This window comes from Filicampus tigris, chromosome 17, assembly GCF_054856515.1.
Source record: "Filicampus tigris isolate MCC_2025a chromosome 17, RoL_Ftig_1.0, whole genome shotgun sequence".
NCBI classification, from domain to species: domain Eukaryota; kingdom Metazoa; phylum Chordata; class Actinopteri; order Syngnathiformes; family Syngnathidae; genus Filicampus; species Filicampus tigris.
This window is the reverse complement of record NC_141233.1, coordinates 1,943,085-1,970,000: the sequence shown is the minus strand read 5'-3', so window position 1 is coordinate 1,970,000 and position 26,916 is coordinate 1,943,085. Positions and strand designations below refer to the sequence as shown.

Sequence of the window (26,916 nt, the reverse complement as noted above, 5' to 3'; positions counted from 1 at the left end):
AGTGACGTACGAGCTGCCTCGCAAAAGTAGCGTGGCAGTGATGTACTTTATTTTATTTTTTATTTAGTCACTCCGAAGATAAAACACAACAGCCAGGGAGGTGACAAACATAGACGCTAAGAAATATATTACAGAAATATAAAGTGTGACATCATCAGGCGCGAAGGACCCGATCCAATCTGGACATTGTATTTGGTCCACCGTCCATTTGACTTTGACGCCCCTGCACTATATCATTTTATAATTCACAAAAAGATGAACAATGCCTTTTTTCTCCTTGACAAATGCACAAGATAGTTTGTTTATGCACAAGACAAGAAACCAAGTTCCTGAGTCGTTTCAATTTAGGAACTCATTGAATATTCAAGTGAAGCCTGTATATTTTTTCTACTTTGATTATATTCTGAACCATGCAATGTTTAGATGGTGTGTTATTTATTAGACTTTTTGCATAATTAAGTCTTTTGCGACTGCTGATTATTTTGATCTGTTAAAAACTGTGTTACTAAAAGCTGGTAAATTTAAGTTTTTCAGTTATCTTTGTGACTGAGTAATAGTTGTATTGTGCCAGCAACGGTTTTGTATTTCTTCCTGCTTTTGAAAATATACATAGATTTTTGTAAAAATTAAGGCAATAATATGGCTGTTTTTTGTTTTTTTTCAGATAATATTGCATAATAGCAGTCACTATAAATAAATGGAAAAATATACAGATATTCCATGTGATCGGAATCTGTATCGGCCGATCTTGCTCATGCATGATCGGTATCGGTGTCACAAAACCTGATCGGAACATCCCTAGATGATAATATATATATATATATATATATATATATATATATATATATATATATATATAGATATAGATATAGATATATATATATATGCATATATGTATGCATATATGTATATATATATATATATATATATATATATATATATATATATGCATATATGTATGTATATATATATATGCATACATGTATATGTATATATATATATATATATATATATATGCATACATGTATATATATATATATATATATATGCATACATGTATATATATATATATATATATATATATATATATATGCATACATGTGTATATATATATATATATATATATATATGCATACATGTATATGCATATGTATGCATGTATGTATATATGTGTATGTATGTATATATATGTATGTATATATGTGTATGTATGTATATATATGTATGTATATATGTGTATGTATGTATATATATGTATGTATATATATGTATGTATATATATGTATATATATATATATATGTATGTATATATATGTATGTATGTATATATATGTATGTGTGTATATATATGTGTGTATATGTATGTGTATATATATATGTATATGTATGTATATATATGTATATGTGTATGTGTGTGTATATGTATATATGTGTATATATGTATGTATATATATGTAAGTGTATATATATATGTATATATATATATATATATATATATATATATATATATATATATATATATATATATATAGTATTAATACTCGATAATATAAAATTATAGAATAAAAAGCAAGATTGACGATGATATTGATGACAATGTATATCGCCCACCTCTGATATAAAATATGCCAGCGGCAGGCCGAGGAACACTCACCAATTCCACAATACTTTTAGCACATTACAACACAGTATGGCATACGGCTGTACTATGGTACAGGCTTGTGGAACTATTTTACCAAAAATGAGACCATATTACTTGCAAAATATGCAAGTCTATTCTGAAAACAATAAAAGGTACAAATTACATAGATTACAACGGAGTAATGCTTCAATTTTGGAGCCTGGCTATGGCATGCTATGGGACCGACCGGATCATTAAAGAGAAAAAGTGCAGGGTTCCCACTAATTACAACAACTGCACTCAGCTGAATGGTAAGTTGTATATTTAGTCATGTTTTTATTTATGTCAATGGCAGTCTGTCAAACTATGTCTTCACCTGAAACTGGTCCATTGGGGACTGCTGCTCTCCACCACACTACGTTTGTATAGTTCTCAGATAAAATGTACGTTTTAGGTATTTTCATCATACTCCTTGCAATTAATTACACTATAATTATAGCCCTATTTCTACAACAAAGGGCTCTTGGTAGAATAATTATTCCAAATCTGGGTCAATGGATACATTATGTAAACAAATATATGCATATATATATTTATATATCGTCACTGTCCTGTGAAAAACACAATTTTTTCAATGTTCTTATTTTTACGTGAATGGTGTTTCAGCTTTACAGACATCGCATTGTGAAAATTAGATTTTTTTTTCAAAATTTTAACAAGTGATTTTCCCATTACAGCGCTGATCTATATCCATCATATATATATATATGTATATGTGTATATATGTATATATATGTATATGTGTATATATGTATATATATATATGTATATGTGTATATATGTATATGTGTATATATGTATATATATATATGTATATATGTATATGTGTATATATGTATATATGTGTATATATGTATATGTATATATGTGTATATATGTATATATATGTATATGTGTGTATATATGTGTATATATGTATATATATGTATATGTGTGTATATATATATATATGTATATGTATATATATATATATATATATATATATATATAAAAGGCAACATATTGACGGATTGGTTCGCATTTTAACCTCTCACTGCTGAGTTAATAGTATAACGGGTAGACTAACCAACAAATGTTTAATAAAAATTGTGCAAAAAGACAAATGAACATTTTATTACAGTGCTCTCTAGTGCCAATGACAAACTTAAACCTAAAAACACAGAGCATGGACGCATTTGAAAAGATTTGAGAAAAGTGAAAAAGGTCAAGAACAGCACCACTGTTTCTCTTTTGCCCACAAATTGTTGCGGGATTAAATGTTTCTTTTCACTAATTGCTAGAATTCCAATTTTTACGAGTTGCCGTGGATTTCTCTCTCCATCTCTTCCTCCTTTGTTTGATGCGTAGTAAATGTGTGATCGGGGAATTAGCTTAATGAGTTGTGGCATTTACTATAAAGATCCTTCTGGAGCCTCTGCACCCTATTAAAAAAGCCTGCCTTTAATTTCTCATGTTGCAGATGTAGCATGTGGGTGATGAAGGCCTGTTTGGCGTACAGATGTATATATGCTCTTCATGATAGAAGCATTGCTATTGTCCCTTCCTAAACTAAAATATACTTGTGATACTTAAAAATACATGGGAAGGAAAATACATAGCGGTACTGTTTTACAGCAACACTTTTGATCATGCTGGCTGGGAGGGAGTTCCCTGGTTGCCCATGGGGATGTCCTGTGGTTTTCATGGACCGGTGGGGGCGAGGATGTGGGCTCTCAACAATGTGACTGATTATGTGAGTGTTATCCCATTCATTTTTGCTGTTTGGCAAGAAGAAAGAATGAGGAAAGATTTAACTGCTACATTAGCTGCTCAGGTGAGCTGTTAGCTAATTACTAGCTAGCCAACTGTCGTGTCTGAGCCTCTTATTGTTTTAACGTCTTTCATTACATAAGTGGTTCCCAGGGTTTGGAGGGTTACTTTGAAAATGCGTTCCGATACAGTTACCTGTTAAAAATGTAGTTAGTAACGTAATCAACGTAATAAGTACCATATTATTAAGGTAATATAACTTGAATACATTTCATTACTTTTGTATTACTCCAATACCAAATATGGTGGAAAAAATTCCAAATGTATAGTATAGTATAGTATAATATGGTATAATATAGTTATAGTTATATAATTGTCTGGTCTTTTCTGTATTATGGCTGTTTAATATGCATGGTTTTGGAATACTGGATGAAGCCTGAGTAGTGAGCACCCACAATTCAAATCCAAAGCACAAGAACTGTAAGGGAGACAACTTCACTTTAGTAATATTACTTCAGTTTAGTAATATTAGCGCATGGCTAGCCTGCTAGCTGTTAGCGCTCCCCGATGGGAGCAAGCAGTCTGAATTATTTTTACATCTCACATTTCATTGTAAATTTTATTTAAAATTAATAAGTCCTACATTGAATACGATCCAAAACAGTCACCATCCATTCTAGGGGTGGGCGATATATGGGCCCAAAAACTCGCTAACGAGATAGAAAGAAACGTCGGTGATATAGACGACACGCTTGTAGACTTTGAACCAGTGCAACCAGTCGGACGTGATCTATGGTTATATGTTGGTAGACAATGACGATATTGACGTCTTTGTAACAGAAGAAAAGATGGTGTTTCTCTTGCACTGACACTTTATTATTATTTACTGTTTCAATTGAATATGTAAAAATAAACTCTGCTCTGCGTGAAAGCTTTGCCTTTGCTCTCAAATTCTTTTGGAATTTCTGGGAGAACCTCAGGTTTAAGAGGGTGATTGTATTGTCACCCTTAGGTTTGGGGAGGTAGTGAGCCAGGCACCTTCGGCCTTAATGGGTTTATACTTGATAAGTATACATCATGAAAGGAACACTGATGATAATATTGAGGATGATATATATCGCCCAAGCCTAATCCATTCCATTCAAGTCACTTTTGAAACTAACCGCGATTAAACCAACACTTATCCAGCTAGTGACTTTTCTTATTTAAATGTTGGCCAACAAAAACCTTAACGTCGGAGGACCAACGGCAGTCCATTGAGTTATATTGTGACCAGTTATCCACTTAACTCCACGAAATCTTGTTTGGCCAGCAAGTTGACAGCAGCGAGGACTTGATTGTGCCGTCTCTCTCCCCGCATTAAAAATGTAATCCTGCAAAATAATCCACATTTTTATTGAAGGACAAGGACGGACGGGGTCAGAGGACGATTATTTTCATGAACACGGACGGGCAAAAAAGGGTAAAGTGCACATCTCTGCTGGTCTCCAGAGGCTGCTGACTACAGGAAGCTGTGACATGGCGCAAATGGTTTTATTAGTAGTTTCTTTCAGATAAACATTTTTATCATTTACTCCCTCTTTGGCCTCTTGTAAGAGAACAAGTCCCAAGTGTTTTTTTTTTTTTCTCAATATGCACGATTTAGAAATCTGAGTAAAAAAAATTCTGGCACAAGAGTTGCCTCCAGCTAACCTAAAAGAACAGATTGTTTTGCACTTCACAGCTGCCATATAATGCCCTCTGGAAGGGATATACAATGTGTGTGTGTGTGTGTTTGGGTGTGTGTGTGTGGGGGGGGGGGGGGGGGCGAGTGCGTGTGTGTGTGTGTGTGTGTGCAGTATTTTTATTATGTGCAGAGAAGAAGAAATGTTGGTCTCTTTGTCATAATAATTTGTCTTGATTCACAGACCAGTTGTTGAACTGACTAATTTTGTACTCTCTAAATCTGTCATTATTCTAGGTTTAATGCATAATTTTTGGATAGCGCTGCTGTGACAGCCATTGTTGGGATATTGGCATGTGCTTTAGGTGGCGACGTGGTTTAAGGTCTGAAAGCAACAAAACCAAGACCAGTAAAGAAAAGTAGAAGGGCAGATTCAACCGAAAAAACTGAATATAAGGGTTTGTTCGGATTGTGTCTGAGGTTCCTTTTCGGTGTCTGTGTGTGTCACATACAATCTTACGGTATTTTTTCAATTGTGTACAGTAGTTGGCTAGAGGGAGCAATCACAGCAGGAATAAACAACCACAAACTGTGTTTTTAATATGTGGGGATTTATAAAGCAAGCTTGATTAGGCTGGAAACATTGAGAGACCTCCAGCTTCCTCACTCTGCAGTTTCTCTACTGTCACATCAAAACATAACATGAAATCCCACTGTCCCTTTTTCAGGACCCCTTGGTGGCCTTGATGACGGTGTTGTTTTGAGTTTAGCCTGCTTTTCATGCATTGCTATGTGTTCTCATTTGAATATTTGTTGTTGGCAGATTACATTTTGCTGATTAAACAATTACGATTTTTTTTAAACCATTGATCTTGGAAACAATGAGCTTTAGCTGGTTCATGCCCCCCCAAAAAACGTCACCCCCTACCTCACTGCAAAGACATGATTGGGCACAACCTAATGTAAACCGAGTTTAGCTACATACAACGGTAGTATGGAGGATGGAATAGGACATTGCTAATGTGTGGATCCGTCGAATCCAATGTGTTCACTTACAAATGAGTAGAGCAGACAATGGAACCTCTACATCTTGTCCAGGCAATTTTCAAGTCAATCGCGACAAGCTTCAAACTGATAACATGGACTGATATCAGATTGACCGGGAAATGCGAAGTTTTTGCACACAATAGCAGCTTGTGTACAGCTATCGAGGGACTGCATCATTACATCACAGAACTGTTAAATCATGAGCTATGGCATTCCACAAACAACCTTTCAGAAGCATATCATGTTCGAATTGGGTCAGAAGGTTTTAAAGGGGAAATCAACCCAAACAATTTTTTTTCAAGAATATGTTCCCAGCAGGCCCACTAGTTGAAACACGGCATTCTGATTAGTATTGCGTTTGTAGAATATGAGTTAAGCAGTAAAATCCACCCGTTTTTAGCCATCTCAAGGGGCGGCCATTTTGTCACTTCTGTCGACTGAAAATGACATCACAAGTAGGGCTGTCCCAAATTAGTCAATTAGTCTAACAATTACATTTTGGATTTTTGATCTAGTGATTATTTTTGAGTTGACAATTATTAATTCACAAAAACACACACTTTATTAAAGTTAAAAAACATTTGAAATTGAATGAACACTAACATCTCTTTTAGGCAAGCACCATGACGTCTGAACATGAATGAGTCATTTGTCTGTCAGTGAAACAATGTGTGAGCGCATGTTAAGCAGCCAATTACAAGTAAAATAATTAATGAGAATAAATAAGGAAAAATTAAACAACTCTTAAATAAAAACAAAGTCCAATGAGGACCACTCTTCACAATTGCAAAGTGCCTCATGGACAATCATTTTAAGGATACTTTGTGTGAGTTCAGATGTTCTTTCTGGTGTGCATTCCTCTTTTTTGCGGGGGGACAGATCAAGAGCCCATACTGAAATATTACAATGATTTTGAAAAGGCACACATTATATATTAGTGCAGTCACAGACTATGGTAAGCAGGCCAGGGTTTCTTTTTTTTTTTTTTTTTTTTTTTTTTAAAGCATCCGGAGCAGGACATACCGGTACCCTAAATATGAGGTGCATGTCTGAACTGCAGCGGCGCAGTAGATATTTACACAATGTCACATGTTATTGTTTCTGGATACATAAAGCAATGGAATCAGTAACGTTGCTTACAAGCACCAACACAGTTTGACTGGAGTGAAATAGCTCCGCAAATGTTAGCCCCGTAATGCACAAAGCTGAAACACAACATTGTGTCATTTTGACTGCAACCCGCTGCTTTTCTGCTGTGCACAGTTGCGCACTTGTTTACCACTGAAAGTATGCACATGTTGATGCAATTACGTCATTTACACTCTACGGTATGTGCGCACCGCCGTATTTACGTCATTGACACTCGCCGGCATGCATTTACGTCATCGACACTCGGTGTCGACGGTATGTTTTGCGGGCCGACGTATTTGCGTCATCGGTGACGTCGACTATGGCGACTAGTCGGGACAGCTCTAATCACAACTACTCTGAGCCCTGAGTAGTTGGGATTTCATTTTCAGTCGACAGAAGTGACAAAATGGCCGCCCCCAGAGATGAGTAAAAACGAGTGGATTAACTCTTATTCCTCAAACACATTATTAATCAGAAGGGCGTGTTTCAACCAGTGGGCTTGCATTGAACATATTCTTGAAAAAAACATCTTTGGGTTGACTTCCCCTTTAAGGGAGCTGGCTTTGATTTGATTGTAACGAAATGCATCAAGATTTATAGCATCTTCCATCTTACCCTTACCATAGGTTTACCATATGCTGCATGAGCTGTCACATTCCTTTGCCTTCATGTTTAAGTCATCATATACCCCACTGACCTCTGATTCTCTGATTTGGGCTTTTCCTTGGTGACCCAGCACAGTGCAGTGCCAGGGGGTGGGAGATGGTGCTGACTCCACTTGCTAGCTGTCCTGTAAATCGCTGTTTTATGGCCCTTGTAATGATCCCCTAGCCAGCAATCTTCACTCTGTCGCACTGCAGATAGAACCCGCTGCTTATGGCTGCCGACATGATGGGGGGGTTGAAGGGCTCGGGATGGTTGGGAAAGGTATTGTAGGAGACTGGCAAACACACGATGATGGCTGGGCAGTGATGCGCACAGTGCGGTTCTGTTCTCGTTAATGAAAATGCATGCCTTTTCATACACCATCTACGTTAATTCTGACTTTCTGTGTAAAGGTCATTGAAATTGTTCAGATTTTGTTTTTGACCGGCTCCAATGTTTTAAGGTTATATGAATTCATAATGCTCAGTTTTCTGCTCTTGCACACCCATTCTCAGGTGCAGGGCTAAGGTTGTGTCAACTTAGGCTCAACCCATTGATCACCGATGTTTTTTGCAAAGACTAAAATCTGAATTTTACATTAGGGAACAAAAAACATTTTGAGAGTATGTGTACCATCATAATCCAGCAGCTGGGTAATGTGTAACTGTGCCTGCCTTGAACCTTGAAGAAAAAGTGATTCCCTGCTCTACAGTCATGACAATTATCATCTGACAAAAACTGTCAGCTTTGACAAACTGGATGATATTTCAGGTTGGTCAATTGACGCTAGATTGGCGTTGATCAGTAACATTATGGTATAATGAAAATGAAGAGCAAGTTTAAGGGTGTTCCCCAGTGCCCCTCTTTTGTTTTAAGTAAGTTGAGGTGTCGCAGAATTTAAGGCTTCAGTTACACTAAGTTCCCAGCGGCAATAACAGCCCCATTTCATGACACTGTAGACAAATCGAGATGCTCTTGAGACAATGCAGGCTCTGATTGCCGTGGATGTCCGGTGAGATTTGGAAAGTGTCAAAGCATTTGCCGCAGCCGTCACAGTGCAGATGAGAATCCTAGTTGGCCAGAGTGATTTGATATATGAACACCCTGCGACGTGAACTGCACAAGTCTTTAGTGGGATCTGAGGCTCCACATACAGTATGTTGTACTGTAACACTTTTTTAACCATATAAAGATAGTTTCAGTCCAGGAAGACTCGGGTTAATACAGAAAGAAGACTTGGGTGTGAGTAGAGGGGGAAAATGGGGCTATATTGAAAGTCGCGACTCTCTTCCATTCACTTGAATGTACCCGGTGTGGCACGTACCGTTCGCACACATTTTTACTCCAAGCTTTGCTATTTCATACGCAGTTACATATGAAACTAGAGAATGCAATTTCTGGAGAAATTGCGTGTGAAGGCGAAGGAAGCTGAATGGAAACCGTGGAATGCGTTAGAATGAAGTTGAAAAAAATCAGAAGGGAAACAAGAAAAGAGGAAGTAAGGAAACAATGAAAGAAGGAAGTCAGGGAAAAAAAGAAGGAAATCAAAGAATGATGGAATCAAAGGAAGTGAGGAAGCAAGGAACCAAGATAGCAAGGAAAACAAGAAGAAAGAAAACAAAGTAAGAATACAAAATAGTAGGAAGGAAAGGATGAGGCAAAGAAATTAGGAAGAAAGAACACTAGGAAGCAAGAAAGGAAGGAAACAAGGAATCTCGGGAAGAAAGGAACCTGGGGATGAGAAATCGGGGTGTCCCAAAATTTTTAAGCAAAATGGCCGCTTCATTAGGGACACCTGGGGATGAAAAATTGGGGTGTCCCAATAGTTTTGAGCAACTTGGCCGCTTCATTACGGACACCTGGGGACAAAAAATTGGGGTGTCCCAATACTTTTGAACATGGCCGCTTCATTAGGGACACCTGGGGATGAGAAATCGGGGTGTCCCAATACTTTTCAACAACATGGCCGCTTCATTAAGGACACCTGGGGATGAAAATTCTCGGTGTCCCAATACTTTTGAACAACATGGCCACTTTATTAGGGACACATGGGGATGATAATTGTGGGTGTCCCAATACTTTTGAACAGCATGGCTGCTTCATTAGGTACACCTGGGGATGACAATTCTGGGTGTTCCAATACTGTAAGATGGCCGCCTTACTGGGGCTTGCTGAGGGGCGAGAATCATGGGTGTAGCTAAGATCCCTGCCCAAGATGGCCGCCGTACTAAGGAGACCTCGGGGTGTGTATCCCCAGTCTAGCTAATGTCCCCGCCCAAGATGGCCGTCGCACTGGGGAGAACTTGGGGTGAGTATCCCCAGTCTAGCTACTGCCCCTCCCCAAGATGGCCTCCGCACTGGGGAGACCTCGGGGTGAGTATCCCCAGTTTAGCTAATGTCCCTGCCCAAAATGGCCGCCGCACTGGTGAGACCAAAGTGCAATAACACCAGTCCACTGGAAATGAATGGTGAAATTGTGTGGCTTTTTTAAGGGTGAATGAGTTGGATGTGTGGGAAGTAGGAATTTTGGGGGTGTTGAAAAGCTCAATGTGAGCTGAATGAGTTGAATGACTTGAATTTGTGTAAATTGGAATGGTGTAAATGTGAAAAGTTGAATGTGTCAATGGAAATGAATGGCGAATAGTTGAATTTTTGTGTTGTTTTTTTAAGGGTGAATACGTTGAATTTTTGGCAAGTAGGAATTGTGGGCGTGTTGAAAATCTTGACCAATGTGAGTTGAATGAGTTGAATCTTGTGAATTTGAAATTGGAATGGTGGAAATGGGAAATGTTGAAAGTGCCATTGGAAATTAATGTTTTTTTGGGGGGGTGAAAAATGGGAAATATTGGGGAAACGGTAAATTTGGTGAACGAAAAAAATACTACCCTGGAAGGTATGAATTTTCTGAATGTTTTGAAACTTGAATGAAGTCAATCGGATGAAAAATGTGGAAGGAGTCGAACACCGAAAAAGTGGTCGGAATAAAATAGAATAAGTTTAAAGTGTAGGACTAACATATGTGTGAAGGCCTTTTGCCTTCACACAATTATAAATATGTTAAGTATTTTTAGAAAACACAAAAAAATACAAAAAACTTGTTTGCATGTTTTGATATTGCCGGGGCCACAAACCTACTGTAAAGGGTCACCCATCAGAAAGCAAATTTGGCCCATGGTCAAATTTTATCCGGTCTACAGCGTTTGTCATAAAATTAATAACGGCTGGCCCATAGCCCTGTTGCTTTCATTGATAAATATTGTATTTTTTGTTCAGATCACATAAAAATGACTGAAACCACCTTGACAATTATTCCTACATTTCAAAAGTTGTCTCCGTCACATAGTGCTAATTTGGAAAGTTTCTTTGCGGATTGGGAAAAGGCCCAGTGAGAGTTCAACATAAGAGCCTATGCCAAAGAAGAAAAGAAAGGTGCATTTCATAGAAGACGTACTTGAAATATGGATTTACAGCAACAGGTGATTCCCACGCATGAACAAAGCCCCCTCTGCACAATATGCAGCGAGCGGCTCTCCAATCAGTCAGTGAAGCCTTCAAAGCCGATTCGTCAACAAATGTAATTGCCCTGAGAGCGTCATACTTGGTGGCTAACTGCATTGCTAAGGCTAAAAAGTCATTCAATATTGATGAAAAAAACAGAGGATTTGTTTATTGTGGAAGCATTGCACAATGGGGACTTTTATTGATTAATTTATTTATAGATTTATTATTTAACACTCCAGCACAGTAGCATTTAGAGCTTAAGATCAATACAATCACCGCCACTGGCTGATTCTCCCCACCTAGCTGCCAAGTTACCCTTGTCGTTTTAGCATTTCATGTGTAAGTGGTGTATGTAGCCTTGCCAAACAAATACTGCCCATCATCACAAGTTGGCAAAAGTCAGAGCGGCTTGCCCAGTCTTATTTTCAGAAATAGCCACCTCATAAAATATTTACTTGGATGTGTGAATTCACACTTCATTGGTATGTACTATCTATTTGGATAGCATTAAAAAGTAACTTTTCGATAATATACCGCCTTGAAGAGTCATCAGAATGACTTCCATTATTGACCACTTATTGCAGTTTTCTTTCGCCATTTGTATCTCAAATAACAAGCCATGCATACAACCTCCACTTCCTAGAACAATGACTATAGAGTACAGTGTGGCTCCTAAAAGTCTACCTACCCTGTTACAATTTGGAACGGTTATCATTTGTCAAGAAAACGAGTAATTAGGCAAGACAAAATGATTTTTTAAAAATCAAACTAAAGGAATTTCAGAATAGATGGCTCACTATTGGCAGAGTAAATTACTTAAAATATTTAGTGTGCAACATCAATTATACACCCCAACAGACTTGTCAGAAAAACTTGTGATTCCTTTCAGAATCGATATTTCTAAAGGTGTAAATCATGAATTTTCTGATTTCATCGGCCCACGGGTGGGTTTTCCTGTTGTGTTATTCAGTCCACCACCCTGCTACATAATTTTCCAGGCAGATTTTGGAAAAAAAAAATAGGCGGACATAAAATCAGCCTTCTTTTATGTATTCAAACTTCCATAATTCAGTGCCAGTAGCACTTACAAAGATTCTGACAGTTGAGGAGAAAAAGTGTTGTCTTCAAAAAGAGACCAAAACTATGCTGATATTCCAAATGGTTCAAGTACAGCTTCAAATGCACAGTTTTAGGTGTTCAGGTAAAAATGCCAGGTGGAATTGCAAAGGGTTTGTTTAAAGAACAATGCACAATAATTCAACCACAGGTGAATTTAATCATTCCATAAAATTCAGAAAATTATCAATGTGTTCTCGAAAGAAAAACGGATAAAATGCTTTACTTTCCAAAGGGAATGAACTCATGTTGAGGACTGTGGAGCGCACCAGAATTGATATTTTTTTTTGGTGTGTGTTGAGCTCATCCTTAGTTCCTGTGTAATAGGAATTCCTATTCATTCCTAGTCACCCCTCCACAAGTAGACATTAAACAGACAAGGCAGAGGCTCTTTACTGTGCATGTAACCCTCCTGCTTACTATGCTGGCCACGTATTGCTGAAGGAGTGACATTAAATTGGGATCAGGCAGATTAGAGTATAATATAGAGGACTATTAGAGGATGCAAATGAGAGTCACAGGTTAGTCTGAGGAGGGGCATAGCCATGCAAGTGGGGCTTTCTGCAAGACAACACTGTTCTGAATTTAAATGCATATATGATTTAGGTTAGATAAATTAAGTCTTTGTGCTTGTAGGGATGTTTTTGCATTTGTTCATTCTATTGTATGTTTACATCACTTATATCATTCTCAGAATGGCATTATTAAATTCCCTGGTAAGTCAAATTAGAGGAAAAATAACTAAGAAGTAGTTCCACGTTTTTGAGCAAGTCACAGTTTTTATGCGTAGTGAGAGAAAAATAAGTTAATAAGACGGAAGGATTATTTTGTTTTTAGCAAACAATGTTTGTGTGGAAAGGTTTGAAAAACTTTATGAAGCTAGCAAAACAAAAATTTCACTCACAGGATGAAGGTAGATAGCAATAGCTAGCTTGCTAGCTCGCTTTTGCTATCTATCTAGCTATCTCTGCAGCACAGGTTAGCATGGCTGTCCTGCAGTTATTGTGCTTTGGATTTGAATTGCAGGTGCTCAGACTTGCTCCAACATTTCCAAACCATGCATATTAAAAAAACAGAAAACAGAAAATACCTGACAAATATATATCGTAATTGATTTATTTTTGGTTTGTTTGATTTTAAAGTAACCCTCCCAACCCTGTATAAATTTGACAACATTTGGTAATTCAGTTTAACTATTTGGTGGCCCCTCTCACTTTCTTTCTCCCTAGACATCCGTTGTTCCCCCTGCTGGCGTTATTGTTTGAGAAATGTGAGCAGGCTACACAGGGATCTGAGTGCATCACGTCTGCCAGCTTTGATGTCGACATTGAAAACTTTGTTCACCAGCAGGAGAGGGATCATAAGCCTTTCTTCAGTGAAGATCCAGAGTTGGACAACTTGGTGAGTTAACTGGTTTCACAAATATCTGAGTGTGACAATAATAATAATAGAACACTGCGGTTAAGTACTTAGATGGGCTGTTTTCTAAGAGTTGTGGGATATCTGGGCCGCCGCACAGTGTATGTGTGGTATAATATAATTATAATATAATATAATTTAATATAGCGCCTAGAACTGTGTGGACTTTGCTTGTTCTCCTTTTTCCTCCATTTTTGTGTTGTCACAATACCAAAATTTTGACACCGTCTCTTTCTACACTTGATTTTTTAAAAAATATATTTATAGACTACATATAAATTAAACTTCAAGAATACTACAGTGGGTACGGAAAGTATTGTGACCCCTTGAAATTTTTCACATTCTGTCATTGCAGCCATTTGCCAAAATCAAAAAAGTTCATTTTATTTCTCATTAATGTACACTCAGCACCCCATCTTGACAGAAAAAAAAACAGACATGCTGCAGTTTTTGCTAATTTATGAAAAAAATAAAAATAAAATATCATTTGGTCATAAGTATTCAGGCCCTTTGCAGCGACCTTCATATTTAGCTCACATGCTGGCCATTTATTCTGAGCCTCCTTGAGATGGTTCTGCTCATTGGATTGAATTGAAGAACCCAAAGATCACTGTGACTGAGCTCAAGAGATGCAGTAGGGAGATGGGAGAAAGTTCCACAAAGTCAAATATCACTGCAGCCCTCCACCATTCGGGGCTTTATGGCAAAGTGGCACAATGGAAGCTTCTCCTCAGTGCAAGACACATGAGCACTCAAGAGTTTTCCAAACAACACATGGGACTCCTAGACTATGAGAAATACGATTCTCTGGTCTGATGAGACCTAGATTTGAACTTTTTGGTCATGCTTTTCAATGAGGAATGGATGGGCAGCGAGCGAAGGGGCAGCAGGCACTTCACTCGCTTGAGGCCAACTTCCTCTCCACATGCAGAAGGAGGCGTGCCACTTAAGGCGTTTTTTTCACGTCCGTAAACAGGTGCTGTTGCGCTTATGCCTTGCCTTTAAAACACGGTTGGTGAGCTGCATGTTTTTTTGTTTTGTTTTGCTCTTAAATACCGGTGTTTAAAAAAAAATGGTATCGAGACGTTTTTGACGCCAAAAAATCATGGTACGATACTGGTATCGTATCCCGTGCAACACTACTCCATCCATCCACAGACACAACCTATTTATTCAATCTATGTTCAGAGTTGGAACTACTGTATACAATACATGATATCGGCACATTACACAAGCCATCGGTGCCCCTCAGTAGTTCTGGCTTTTGAATTTCCCTTTTTTTTATCTGATATCTGCTGCACCTTTAAACTTCAATAAAGACACAAACACACATCATGTGAAATAATTTGAGCAAGTTTAAGTTCTCAGTAGTGAATATACCCCTCGCATTTTTATAAATATTTTATTGGAGCATGGAATGACACTGACAAAATTACACTTTGCTACAATGTAAGGTAGTCAGTTTAGAGCTTGTATAACAAATGTGCATACAGTACATAACTCTAAGTGAAATGTCCAATTTTGCCCAAGTATCATTATGTGGCCACCATTATTATCCAACACTGTGTTACCCTCTTGGACATGGAGTTAACTAGAGCTTCACAGGTTTTCTTTTGAATTCTTTTCCACTCCTCCATGACCTTATCACATAGCTAATGGAAACTGAAGTAAATAAGTTTATCTTTGTCCCATCAGCTCACTTGTTTTTTGTAATCCATGTCCTTAGTCTGTATGGCTTCATTAAATTATTAGCGGTCTTTCTTGCGCATCACCTTTAGAAGAGGTTTCTTTCGGGGATGACAGCCATGCCGACCAATTGAATGCAGTGTGTAGCATATGGTGAACCTCTGCAGCAATGCTGGCAGCACTGATACACTGTCTATTTTCCAAAGACAACATCTGGATATAGCGCGAAACACATTTAACTTCTTCACTTAACTTCTTTGGTCGACCATGACAAGGCCTCTTCTGAGTGGGACCTGTCCTGTTAAACTGCTACAGCCCCATTTCATGCTGTTTGCAATCTACTTGTAGTCAAGCCCTCGTTAAGTCAACAATTGTCTTTTTCAGATCGTCATAGAGCTCTTTGCCATGAGTTGCCAAATTGAGAGCGTATGAGAAGGATAACACCAAATCTAGCATACGAGCGCCCAGTGGCGTAGCTAGATGTTTATCCAGGAGGTCACCAAGGCTATTTCAGGGGGGTCCACAGACTATAACAATAAATGTGTTTCTCGACTTTTCAATTGGGCGGCACGGTGGTCGACTGGTTAGCACGACCGCCTCACAGTTCAGAGATCGAGGGTTCGATCCCGGCTCTGGCCTCCCTGTGTGGAGTTTGCATGTTCTCCCCGTGCCTGTGTGGGTTTTCTCCGGGTACTCCGGTTTTCTCCCACATTCCAAAAAAAAACATGCATGGTGAGTTGATTGGACACTCTAAATTGCCCCCAGGTGTGATTGTGAGTGCGGATGTTTGTCTCTGTGTGCCCTGCGATTGGCTGGCAACCAATTCAGGGCGTCCCCCGCCTACTGCCCGAAGCCAGCTGGGATAGGCTCCGGCACGCCCCGCGACCCTTGTGAGGATAAGTGGTATCGATAATGGATGGATGGACTTATCAATTGCAGTCGCAGTGTCAAATGTTGAAATACATATTAAGCACACAAGAGATGAGATTTATGTACAGGGGTGCACATAGTTTTTTTCATGGATTACTCACATGAGTACCAGGAGATTGACTTTGGTACTCACTAGTGGCTCAACGGATCACATAAGTCAGGGTTCAGATCGATCACAGATTTTGAGTCAAGGATCGGATTGTTACGGATCAGCAAAAAAGAAAAAAGATAATTAGAACTTTCATTTATTATATAAACACTTTTGCCCATGAAAAAAAAGGGAAGAAAATCTAATATGGCCATTTAGGATTTAAGAACGCAATATAACGTAGGATACCTTGTTATTTTATACACTGTACCACGTATAAAATAAGAATGTTTTTATTTTATATGTGGTACAGTGCATACAATAACAAGGTATTCTGCCAGACATATTGAGCTGAATGTTTTCTTAAAATGATTTAATGAGCAAAAGTGTTCTTATAAAATAAATGAAGACAAGGTTTTATTTATTTATTTTTTCAAAATGAAAAAGACCTTGAAGTGCAATTTAAGGCACCTTCCTTTACACATGGACAGCGCATTAAAAAATAATCTCCATAATATTGAAAACGAAACTAAAAAAAAAAAGTAAGCCAAAAAACAGCTGTTGAACTACCAGCCAGGCACGTGTTGCTAGCGATAATAGCTGCTAGCCACTAACGGCGGAGACTTGTGCCGTTTCATACAATGACAGCGTAATTACCGTATTGGCCCGAATATAAGACAGACCTGATTATAAGACGACCCCTTCTTTTTCAAGATTCAAGTTTGAAAAATGTTTTTTTGAACACCAAATTAATTTTTATCTGAAACAAATGATTATAACAATATATGTGAGAGAAAAGACATTTTATTTTGCCTCATTCAAATCTTAATATCTCAACATTTAAATATGTAAACTAAAGTGCAATTAAATTCGTAAATGAATGGCTTCTGGTTTTTGAAATGTAAATAAACCAATCTATTGTGATCAAACAACAAAATTGCAATTACTGCATTAACCATCAAAGTGAAGTCTAACTAACTGTAGTCTTGAGACAAATCTGAATAAGGAAAAACATTGCAATAAAATAATGCAAACTGGTTTAACTTGAGAGTAGCTGAGATCTATCATGACAGAACATTACTCCTCACAAACAATTATCTGCCTCGCTGTGCTCAGTGTCGCTGTCCTTAATCCCATCCTCTGGCTCCTCCCATAGCACATCATCCTCACGTGACAGGGGTTGCTTTGGCCTGCGGAGTCAAGTTCAGCATTCTCTCCAATGATATCTGGCGCCATCAAGCGTCATGAATGTGAATGGATATAATGTCTAGACCCCGAATATAAGACTACCCCCACTTTTTCAGTCCTATTTCAATGCAAAAAACACGTCTTATATTCGGGCCAATACGGTAACTAGCGGTTTGTTAGGGTCCCAAATTAGCGACTGAATATGACTTCAGGATGGCGTTGTGTTGATGTAGTAGGTGGCAAGCTGAGACGTTGAAAACGGAAGTCAAGTTAGCTGTTACGCCACCACGGAGGTCAACTTCAAAGTCAAAGTCTACTAAGGCTATTGCATTGGCATTAATGACGCAATGTATAGTTTGGTAAGCTTTATTTTGAAGTTAGCCATTGCGGAGGTGGTGTGTTCGTTGAGTATGTTTGCATAGCGCTCCCATATGCAGATATTATGTGAGCCATGAGGGTTTTCAATTTTATTTGCTGCTATTACAGTGAATGCGGCCTAATTACGTTGACTTAATGTGAACGCGCACAGTCTTTAAATAACCAACTATTCTGCAGATCGCGCCCGGCCCGAACAGTGAACAGCTTGATCCGTACCGCTCACTACTACTGGCTGTAGGACTGGGAGTTCAGCTTGACTCTATCCTCAACCCGAAAAGGCCCTACAAGCTCATCTTTTATGCTGACGCCAGCCAGGTGGAGGTGGGGTACTGGTATGGGCTGGTACCATTAAAAATGAGCTTGTGGGGCCTTTTCGTGTCTGATGAATTAAATTGGCTAAGAGACGGAGAATTGGAGTAAAAAAAAAACAAACAAAAAAACGCAAACGTATCCGCTCTCCCGGCTTTAAAGGGAGAAAAATGCAACAGCCCTCCCGGCTCTAGTGGTAGAAACGTGGTTATTTGCTCCCGTCCTTAATAATTAATTTTAGTTAATTTTGAAGGGGTTTATTCTAGCGTGTCTGACAGAGTGAAGAATATCAATGTCATCATTGATGCTTAGACAACTGCTGATGAGAACAAAAGACAGTGTTATATTTGATTTAGATCGAAAGCATCGGCCATGCAATAGTGCCAATGTGTGTCTCATACTCATCTAATATCTCAAAAAGATGCGTCTTTGGTTTCCTGAAAGAAAGAAAAATGTCCATAGGTGTGAATGTGTGTGTTAATGTTTTTTTTTGTGTTTTTTTTTGGGGGGTATACTGTGATTGACTTCGGGACCAGTCCATGTCCCGAGGTCAATCACAGTGTACACACAAAAAATCACATTCAGTATACAGCATACACACAGTATACACACAAAATCACATTCTATCACAAGTGTGATAGAAAATGGATCGGTTGGTGACTCGACTCCATTTGTTAATATTTTATTGTTAGTAGATATATCTGAAATATTTTTTGATTTACTTTCTTGGTCTTATAGCACAAAGATCCAATCACTATGGAATGGGCATTAACAATATAATTTAGATGTATTTAGGTCCTTACATTGCATTATAATTGACATGGTATTTAAAATAAACACTGGCTCCTGATTTGCTTCATCAAAATTGCATTTCTATTTTGTGCTCATTTGAATACTATTTATTTGACAATTAGCTGAAAATATTGCCAGCTCATCAATCTGCTAACATTCTTTTCTTGATCATTTAAGATCATGTACACAAAATACACACTCAAATAAATAGCAGACAACTCAAACTTCGGCAACCAAACAATAATTTTATTTAACCCAGGGAGCACGTACAACGTGAGCAAGAAAACATACCGGGTATGAAAAACTATGTCATTAACGTGGAAAACTACGGAATGAGAGGAAAAGAAAACAGAGGTGCATGGGCGAAGCACGACAGGAGCTAGAAAAAAGGACAAAACAACTGAAAGGTTCTACACACAAAAAGATCTCAACCACACAGGATACAAAAGCACAATGGGAGAAAATAAAAAAAAATAGAACAAACACAGAAACAGATTCTTCAGAAGTTTAGAAACAGATGAGACAAACCAACAATTAGAAGAAACATTGTTGACACAAAGACATCAAATACAAATATACAAAAAATACTCCACCTATTTAAAACTCAAACGATGTATAATTGCTCCAAGCTCCCCCTACATTTGTTAAAGAGGAAAGTCAACCCCCTTTAGAATAATATGTTCTGTGTGCCTCCACAAGACTAGCAAAATCCACCCGTTTTTAGCCATCTCAGGGGGCGGCCATTTTGTCGCTTCTGTCGACTGAAAATGACATCACAGTTGCTCAGGGCTCAGGTAACGACCAATCACGGCTCACCTGTTCTCTGAAGCTGACCCAATGCTTGATCGTTACCTGAGCCCTGAGCAACTGTGATGTCATTTTCAGTAAACAGAATTGACAAAACAGCCGCCACCCGAGATGGACTAAAACGGGTGGATTTAAATCAACTCCACAAATCCAATATTAGAATGCCATGTTTAGACTAGTGGAGGCACATACAACATATTGTAAAGAAAACTTCCTCTTTAAATATTGAGTGCTCTGTGCTAAATAAATTGACAGCAGTATCTTTATCTTATATTCTTGACAGGCTAAGATTGAGGCCAAGAAATGTGAATGCTAAACAGTGACCAAACATCTTGGTAATAGAATTCTGCGTTTTGAAATATTGAAACATCGTTTCTATAAGCAGTGTACACAATTCTGAGTAGCACCATTCATTGATAACATACAGTAATCCTGTATATAAAACCCAAAAGTGGGCAATCGAGGAGTGTGGCAAGTGGGAGTTCACGAAAGTTGTGGTTGGATTGTGATCATGTGCTTTTGTTAACTTCAGATGGTTAAAGCTATTCAAGTGTTGCGGATACACTTATTGGAGCTAGAGAAGGTCAATGAACTCTGCAAGGATTTCTGCAACCGATACATCACCTGCCTCAAAACCAAGATGCACAGTGACAACCTCCTCCGTAATGACCTGGGGGGACCCTATTCTCCTACGCACACCAATCTCAGCATGCAGCAGGTCAGTTTTAGAGTTTGGATAGCTCTTATCACTATCTACTGTATATTAGCCCCTGATAGTTTGAGTTATTTTTATGTCTTCAAATTATTGTATTTCTGTATGATCCCCCAGGAACTAAATCAGACCTCCTCTCCGTCCATGACCTCTGTGTCCAACCCTGTCAACCCTCCAGGGATTGTGGCACCCAGTGGGGGTTTGCAACAGGGCAATGTTTCTATGACGACCATAAACTCTCAAGTGGTATCGGGTAAGAATTTGCATTGTATTAAAGGGAGAGAAAATGAATTAACAGTTGGTATAAATGTTTAGCTTCTACCATAGGTTCAATGACATGAAATGGTCCATGTTCACACATTGTTAGGTTTTTGTACATGGGGTTTTGTAAGAGTGGTAATTATCTTTCACAGCGTGCATGGCTGACAGACTCTTAGAATGTCAAGTGTGTACAGTGAAATGTTAATCCTGCCCTCTGGAAATCTCTTTTAACCTCAAACAAATCGATGTGTCAGCTTTTGATCGCTAGACATTGAAGCGCTCAAACAGACTGTGGTAAGTGTCTTGATCAAGGCTAATTAGGCCGGCAGCAAAATCAATTTTTTTTTTTTTTTTTGAAATCGCAACCTTATCGGGGAATTCAACCCAAACATACTTTTTTCAAGAATATGTCTATGCAGGCCCGCTAGTTGAAACAAGGCATTCTGATTAATATTGCGTTTGAGGAATATGACTTAAACAACAAAATCCAACAAAATCCAGCCATCTCAGGGGGCGGCCATTTTGTCAATTCTGTTGACTGAAAATGACATCGCAGTTGCTCAGGGCTCAGACAACGACCAATCATGGCTCAGCTTCAGAAACCAGGTGAGCTGTGATAGGTCTTTACCTGAGCCCTGAGCAACAGTGTTGTCTTGTTCAGTCAACAGAAGTGACAAAATGGCCGCCCCCTGAGATGGCTAAAAATGTGTGGATTAACTCTTATTCCACAAACGCAGTATTTATTAGAATGTCGTGTTTCAACTAGTGGGCCTGCATAGAACATATTCTTGAAAAAAAATATGTTTGGGTTGACTTCCACTTTAATTCAGAAGTTATTGCTCTTGGTTGTCATGCTTTTATTTACTTTTATATACTGCTATGTGGTAGGACTCCACTAGTTGTGCGGGACTCAGCTGTGTGAGTCCGCCGAAATTACTGGATTCTCATGACAGTCATTTCTCATGTCAGGTGGGACACTATATCAGCCGGTTGCCATGGTGACAGCACAAGGACAAGTGTTAACGCAGGCACTGCCACCGGGAACCATTCAGATTCAGAACTCACAGGTAAAGCAGCGCAACTGTGGCTTCTCTGCCCCCTGATACACACTTTCTCAATCTTCTGCTGACGTACAAAAGAAAAAAAAATGTTGCTGTGTCGTCACGTGGTGGAACACAGCGTTGTTGTGGTGGTGTGCTTCATCATGATTCTTGCTCAAGTGAGCTTGACCCGCACAACTCTTTGCTCTGGTTTAGAGTCTCTTTCTTCTTTTTAAAAAAAAAAAAAATCCAAATCCTCCAAATAATTAATGATGACTTATTTTCGGCCAGTAAATCTGTCGAATGTGTACTGCACTCTTTCCGTTTTCCCTGTTGAAGTCTCACTCGTTGCTCCCGCCCATGGCTGTTTGTCATTGGCTAGCATGAAATGAGGTTCGTGATTGGTTGGCCTTAGCGTCGCATTCAAGGACAACTGTAAAAATGATTTTTACAGGCAGCTTTGAGCAGGGAAAACCTATATTGTTGATTTTAAGATGTTGATATCTTGATAAGTCTTTCAGCTCTACATGAAATATGACCAGCTAAAAGAAGAATAAAAAAAATGTGTTGTAACAATTAACATTTATAGTGCTGGGGTCATTAGCAGTAATCATACAGGTGCATTTTTAACATAACTGTTAATAATATTACGACTACTAATATAATTTCAAATCTATATTAGTAGTATATTATTCCTGTAAAAATAATTATAGCAGGAGTAATAGCCTTGGTATTTACCACACTTGGAAGCAACTGAAAAAGTGAAGGAAAAGAAAGGGGGTATTAACATACAGTATATCAAGAATGATAAGAGAACAATGCACATAATTTTAGCTGTATCAATGGCTGTAACCGTGACATTATTGGAAGCAATTGAGGGATGCTTTTAGCAACACTTTAACTATCTATCTACTCCTCCAGCTAAAATAATTAATGTATTATCAGTGTTATCTGCGGCACTGGGCATCTTAGAGTCAGAGAAACATCCCTGTGAACCATCCCGGACACCATATGGACAGGTAGTGATTACGGAAAAGAGAAAAAAAAGATTTTGTAGACTTAACAGTAAAATGTTCTGTATTTGAATCTTGACTTCTGCCATTCTGTGTTCAATTTGCATATACTCAGGTCAGGTGTGAACATGAGTGTGTCTGTTTTTAGGCTCAAGATCACCTGTGATCCTGAACAAAACAGGTGGTGGAAAATGGATGTCTGGAAAAAAATAATACAATACTTTTCTTTCTTTTTCTTTTTTTAAATGGTGGCCCACGGATGCCGCAGCAAAATGATCACAAGCTACCCCACATGGATGCCCAAGAGTTTTGTGTGTCTCAGCCAAAGAACAGATGCAAATTTACTGACATCTTAAGAATAGTTGTATACCACTTGACAATCAAATTCCTCATTGAACATCAATCGGAAGAAGAACGAACAAATACATGCATTCCAAGTAATGAAATATATTTTTTAAATCACCTAAGAAATGTATACTAGAGTGAATATTAATCCTGAAGCTTTGCCCTTCTGATCTTTATGAAAGCACCTATAAGGTGATATCTCCACATTGTGATATTGATATTTTAGTATTAACAAAAATAGCACCTATGTAATGCTTTACAGGCCACATTAAGATGCTTTACAGGTTGAGGGAAGACGCATTATTACTCAAATTCAGTTACCATGGTAACACTTGAAAAGGTGTTTGCTACCGTTGTCACAGAGAAAAACACTAACTGGTTGGCTCCTTGTTTCCATTGTAACATTAACTAAGCCCCAGCATCCTTTTAGATTTTACCTTTCCCTTACTACCTTTTGTCAATTTTCTCTGACTCATCTCCGCAGTTAAATGTTGATCTGTCAGCCCTATTGGACAGTGAAGACAAGAAGTCAAGGAATAAGAGGGGCGTCCTTCCCAAACAAGCCACGAACATCATGCGCTCATGGCTCTTTCAGCATCTTATGGTAAGGCAGAAACCACAGCTAAGTTGCAAGTACAATATTATGTGTTGAGGGTGACAAAACAAAATGACTGATGCCAAATGTTGTGTTCTGTTCTCCTGTTAGCATCCGTACCCAACAGAGGATGAGAAAAGGCAAATTGCAGCACAAACAAGCTTGACGCTTTTGCAAGTGAATAACTGGTAAGCTGTTATAGACCTGTGCTGCTGTGGAAACACATGACTTAGCCTATGCTGCCATCTTCTGGTTTTGTTATGTATGTAGCAGAGGTGGGAGTAAGTCACAAGTAGGTTTCGAGTAATCATCAAGTCTCAAGAAAGTCCCAAGTCACTGTGGGAAAAAAAAAAAGTCCAGTCGCCACCAAATTTCAAGCAAGTCATAACTTGGTTCAAGCAAGTCATAAGCCAAGCCATAGAATCTTGCTCAGTAAAACATGTGTTGGAGTGATGAAAAAATAATTCTTTCACTGATCATACTACAAAAAGTACTTGCATTATCTCTAAAAATATAATGAACATTTACATCTCTAAAAATGAAATGATAAACAATTATCTTATATAATGAATATCTACACTTAAATTATTTAGAACAATGTGTGTTATTTTTTTCATACTAACATTTATATGAGTGGCATACTGTTAATGTGGTGACAAATACTGAAATATGCTGAATGAGGGTGCAAATGTGTATAATCATCATCTTTAAAAACTACACACTTCTTTCAGGTGCCAATCTGTTACCCAAGTCTAATTAGTGTGTGTTAACACACTCATTCTATCCCAATGACATATTTACATGTCATATTTATATTTATATGTCATTTCACAGAGGGTCTGAAAAAGTCTGGTACTGAATGAGTTAATCGGTGAATCAACGGCATTAACTTTGTGCGCTTTGTAGGTTGTCGCGTTTTGAAGTTGAGTGAAGTTGACGGAAGTACTCTGCATGGACGCTATAGTGCCCTATACTAGCAACATGCCGGTGACACCGGTGTTTTGATGAATAGAAACTACTGTCGAAGTGCACAGCAATTCACCTCGTTATTAAATAGAGAGCGGGAGAACTTTTTGCATATGCTAACGTAAACGCCACAGTCAAAACGAACGCTTCGGACAGTTTTCACAAACCATCCCACCTCTATTACTTAGCTGTACTCAAATGCTCAAAATCAAATTATTTACGGGTCCCAAACCAGTGTTCTTATCGCTAGCTAAATTGCAAGATTGGCGCACCTCTCTGTGGGTTTTTGAATGACAAATTAAGTTAGACGTTGTTGTCGTTGTTGTGTCTTCATTCCGTGAGGTGCAAACCATGCGGTTTTTCCAGCCTATTTTTGTCAACGTCATGGACAAAATAATCCATTAATTCAAAATTATTCCTCCTTGGAATTGCTCCGATGCTGTTGTTGTTTACGTCGCCACATCGCACTAACAAGTGACGCTGACCAGGTTGCCAGGTTAGCATGAATGAACAAAAACAACTCTTTTTTCTTTCTTGCTTGCTTTCTTTCCTAAAAAGGCTAGCTGTGTTCAAATGCAAATTTAAAACTAAACAGGATGACTTGTCAAGTCATGAGGTCCAAGTCGAGTCACTTAGATATCAAGTCCCAAGTCAAGTCAAGTCATTTCCGCGTTTTTGGCACGCAAGTCACAAGTCCTGAAAATAGCAACTCGAGTCATATCCCCCATCTCTGGTATATAGTGCACTAATAACCCTGGTCAACAACTCATTTTAATCAGAGAAATCTTTATATCAGCCTAAACATATTTTTGACACTGATTTAAAAAAAATGTCATCAGGGTTTTGGTTTTTGAATTTAACTTATAAAAGTTTGTGCAATACAGATTTTACATACGTTTTAATTTAGAACTATGACGTTCCAGAGAAAAGTTCCACCTGTTGCTGATCTGAAACCTAAAAGAAAAAGACTGGTTAAAATTGATTTTCCAGCATTTGATTAGTCGGTGTGTATAAGGAATCAAAGTGCAAACATCAGTGGCATCTAATTTCCTGAAAAAAGGTTTCAGCCGATTAAGTATCAAAACAATGACATATCCTGTACGCAGCCATATTGGACATTTTGGACCACTTCAAGTAATCCCTGTCACATCACACATGCTTTACACTAGACTGCTCGTTTTGGACTTGTTTTGGTCTTTTGTGCTACAAAAATGCTGGAGCGAGGGGAGAGACATATTAACAACGCAATAGCTGACAATGCTGTCAGCCTGCAAGCCTCTAATGTGACTTCTATCATAACTCTACATCCGTAAAACATAACCGATTATCACCTAAATGTATGTGCGCAAGTGTAGGCAAATGATCACTTACTCTGAAAAGATTAGAACGAAACTCACAATATTTGGATGATAGTCACATGGTAACGTTCCCTGTCCATTTTTGCCTCGTAGAGTGGCAACATTCCATCACTTATTGAACCAAAAACATGATGGATTGTCACCAAAATTTACGTGCACATGTATAAAAATATGATCACCATCGTCTGTAAATATTGTAACGAAACTCGTAATAAAACTTCATTTTTCCTCTGTTTTCAGGTTTATCAATGCTCGCCGGCGCATCCTCCAGCCGATGTTGGATGCCAGTAACCCTGACCCAGCTCCAAAAGCAAAGAAGATGAAGTCCCAGCATCGTCCCACACAGCGGTTCTGGCCCGATTCCATTGTGGCTGGAGTTCTGCAAACACACAGATCTCAAACGGGGAACAATTCAGACGGTATTACCAAATACTTTCTATAAGATCTAAACACAATCTACTTACACATATTTTGTATTTTCTCATGCAAGTTACTG

General features: G+C 38.3%; 1 protein-coding gene across 3 annotated transcripts in view; it reads left to right on the top strand.

Moving 5' to 3' along the window:
• The window catches only part of LOC147132826 (homeobox protein PKNOX2-like), a 135,481-nt gene that overhangs the window by 104,679 nt on the left and 3,886 nt on the right, over positions 1-26,916 (top strand). For all 3 annotated transcript variants that reach the window (XM_086012615.1, XM_086012617.1, XM_086012616.1), the window contains 7 exons: positions 13,763-13,934; positions 20,663-20,848; positions 20,960-21,095; positions 22,073-22,170; positions 23,986-24,105; positions 24,208-24,284; positions 26,661-26,839. In XM_086012615.1, coding sequence (XP_085868741.1) covers positions 13,763-13,934; positions 20,663-20,848; positions 20,960-21,095; positions 22,073-22,170; positions 23,986-24,105; positions 24,208-24,284; positions 26,661-26,839 — 968 coding nt within the window. The remainder of the gene's footprint in view (positions 1-13,762; positions 13,935-20,662; positions 20,849-20,959; positions 21,096-22,072; positions 22,171-23,985; positions 24,106-24,207; positions 24,285-26,660; positions 26,840-26,916) is intronic.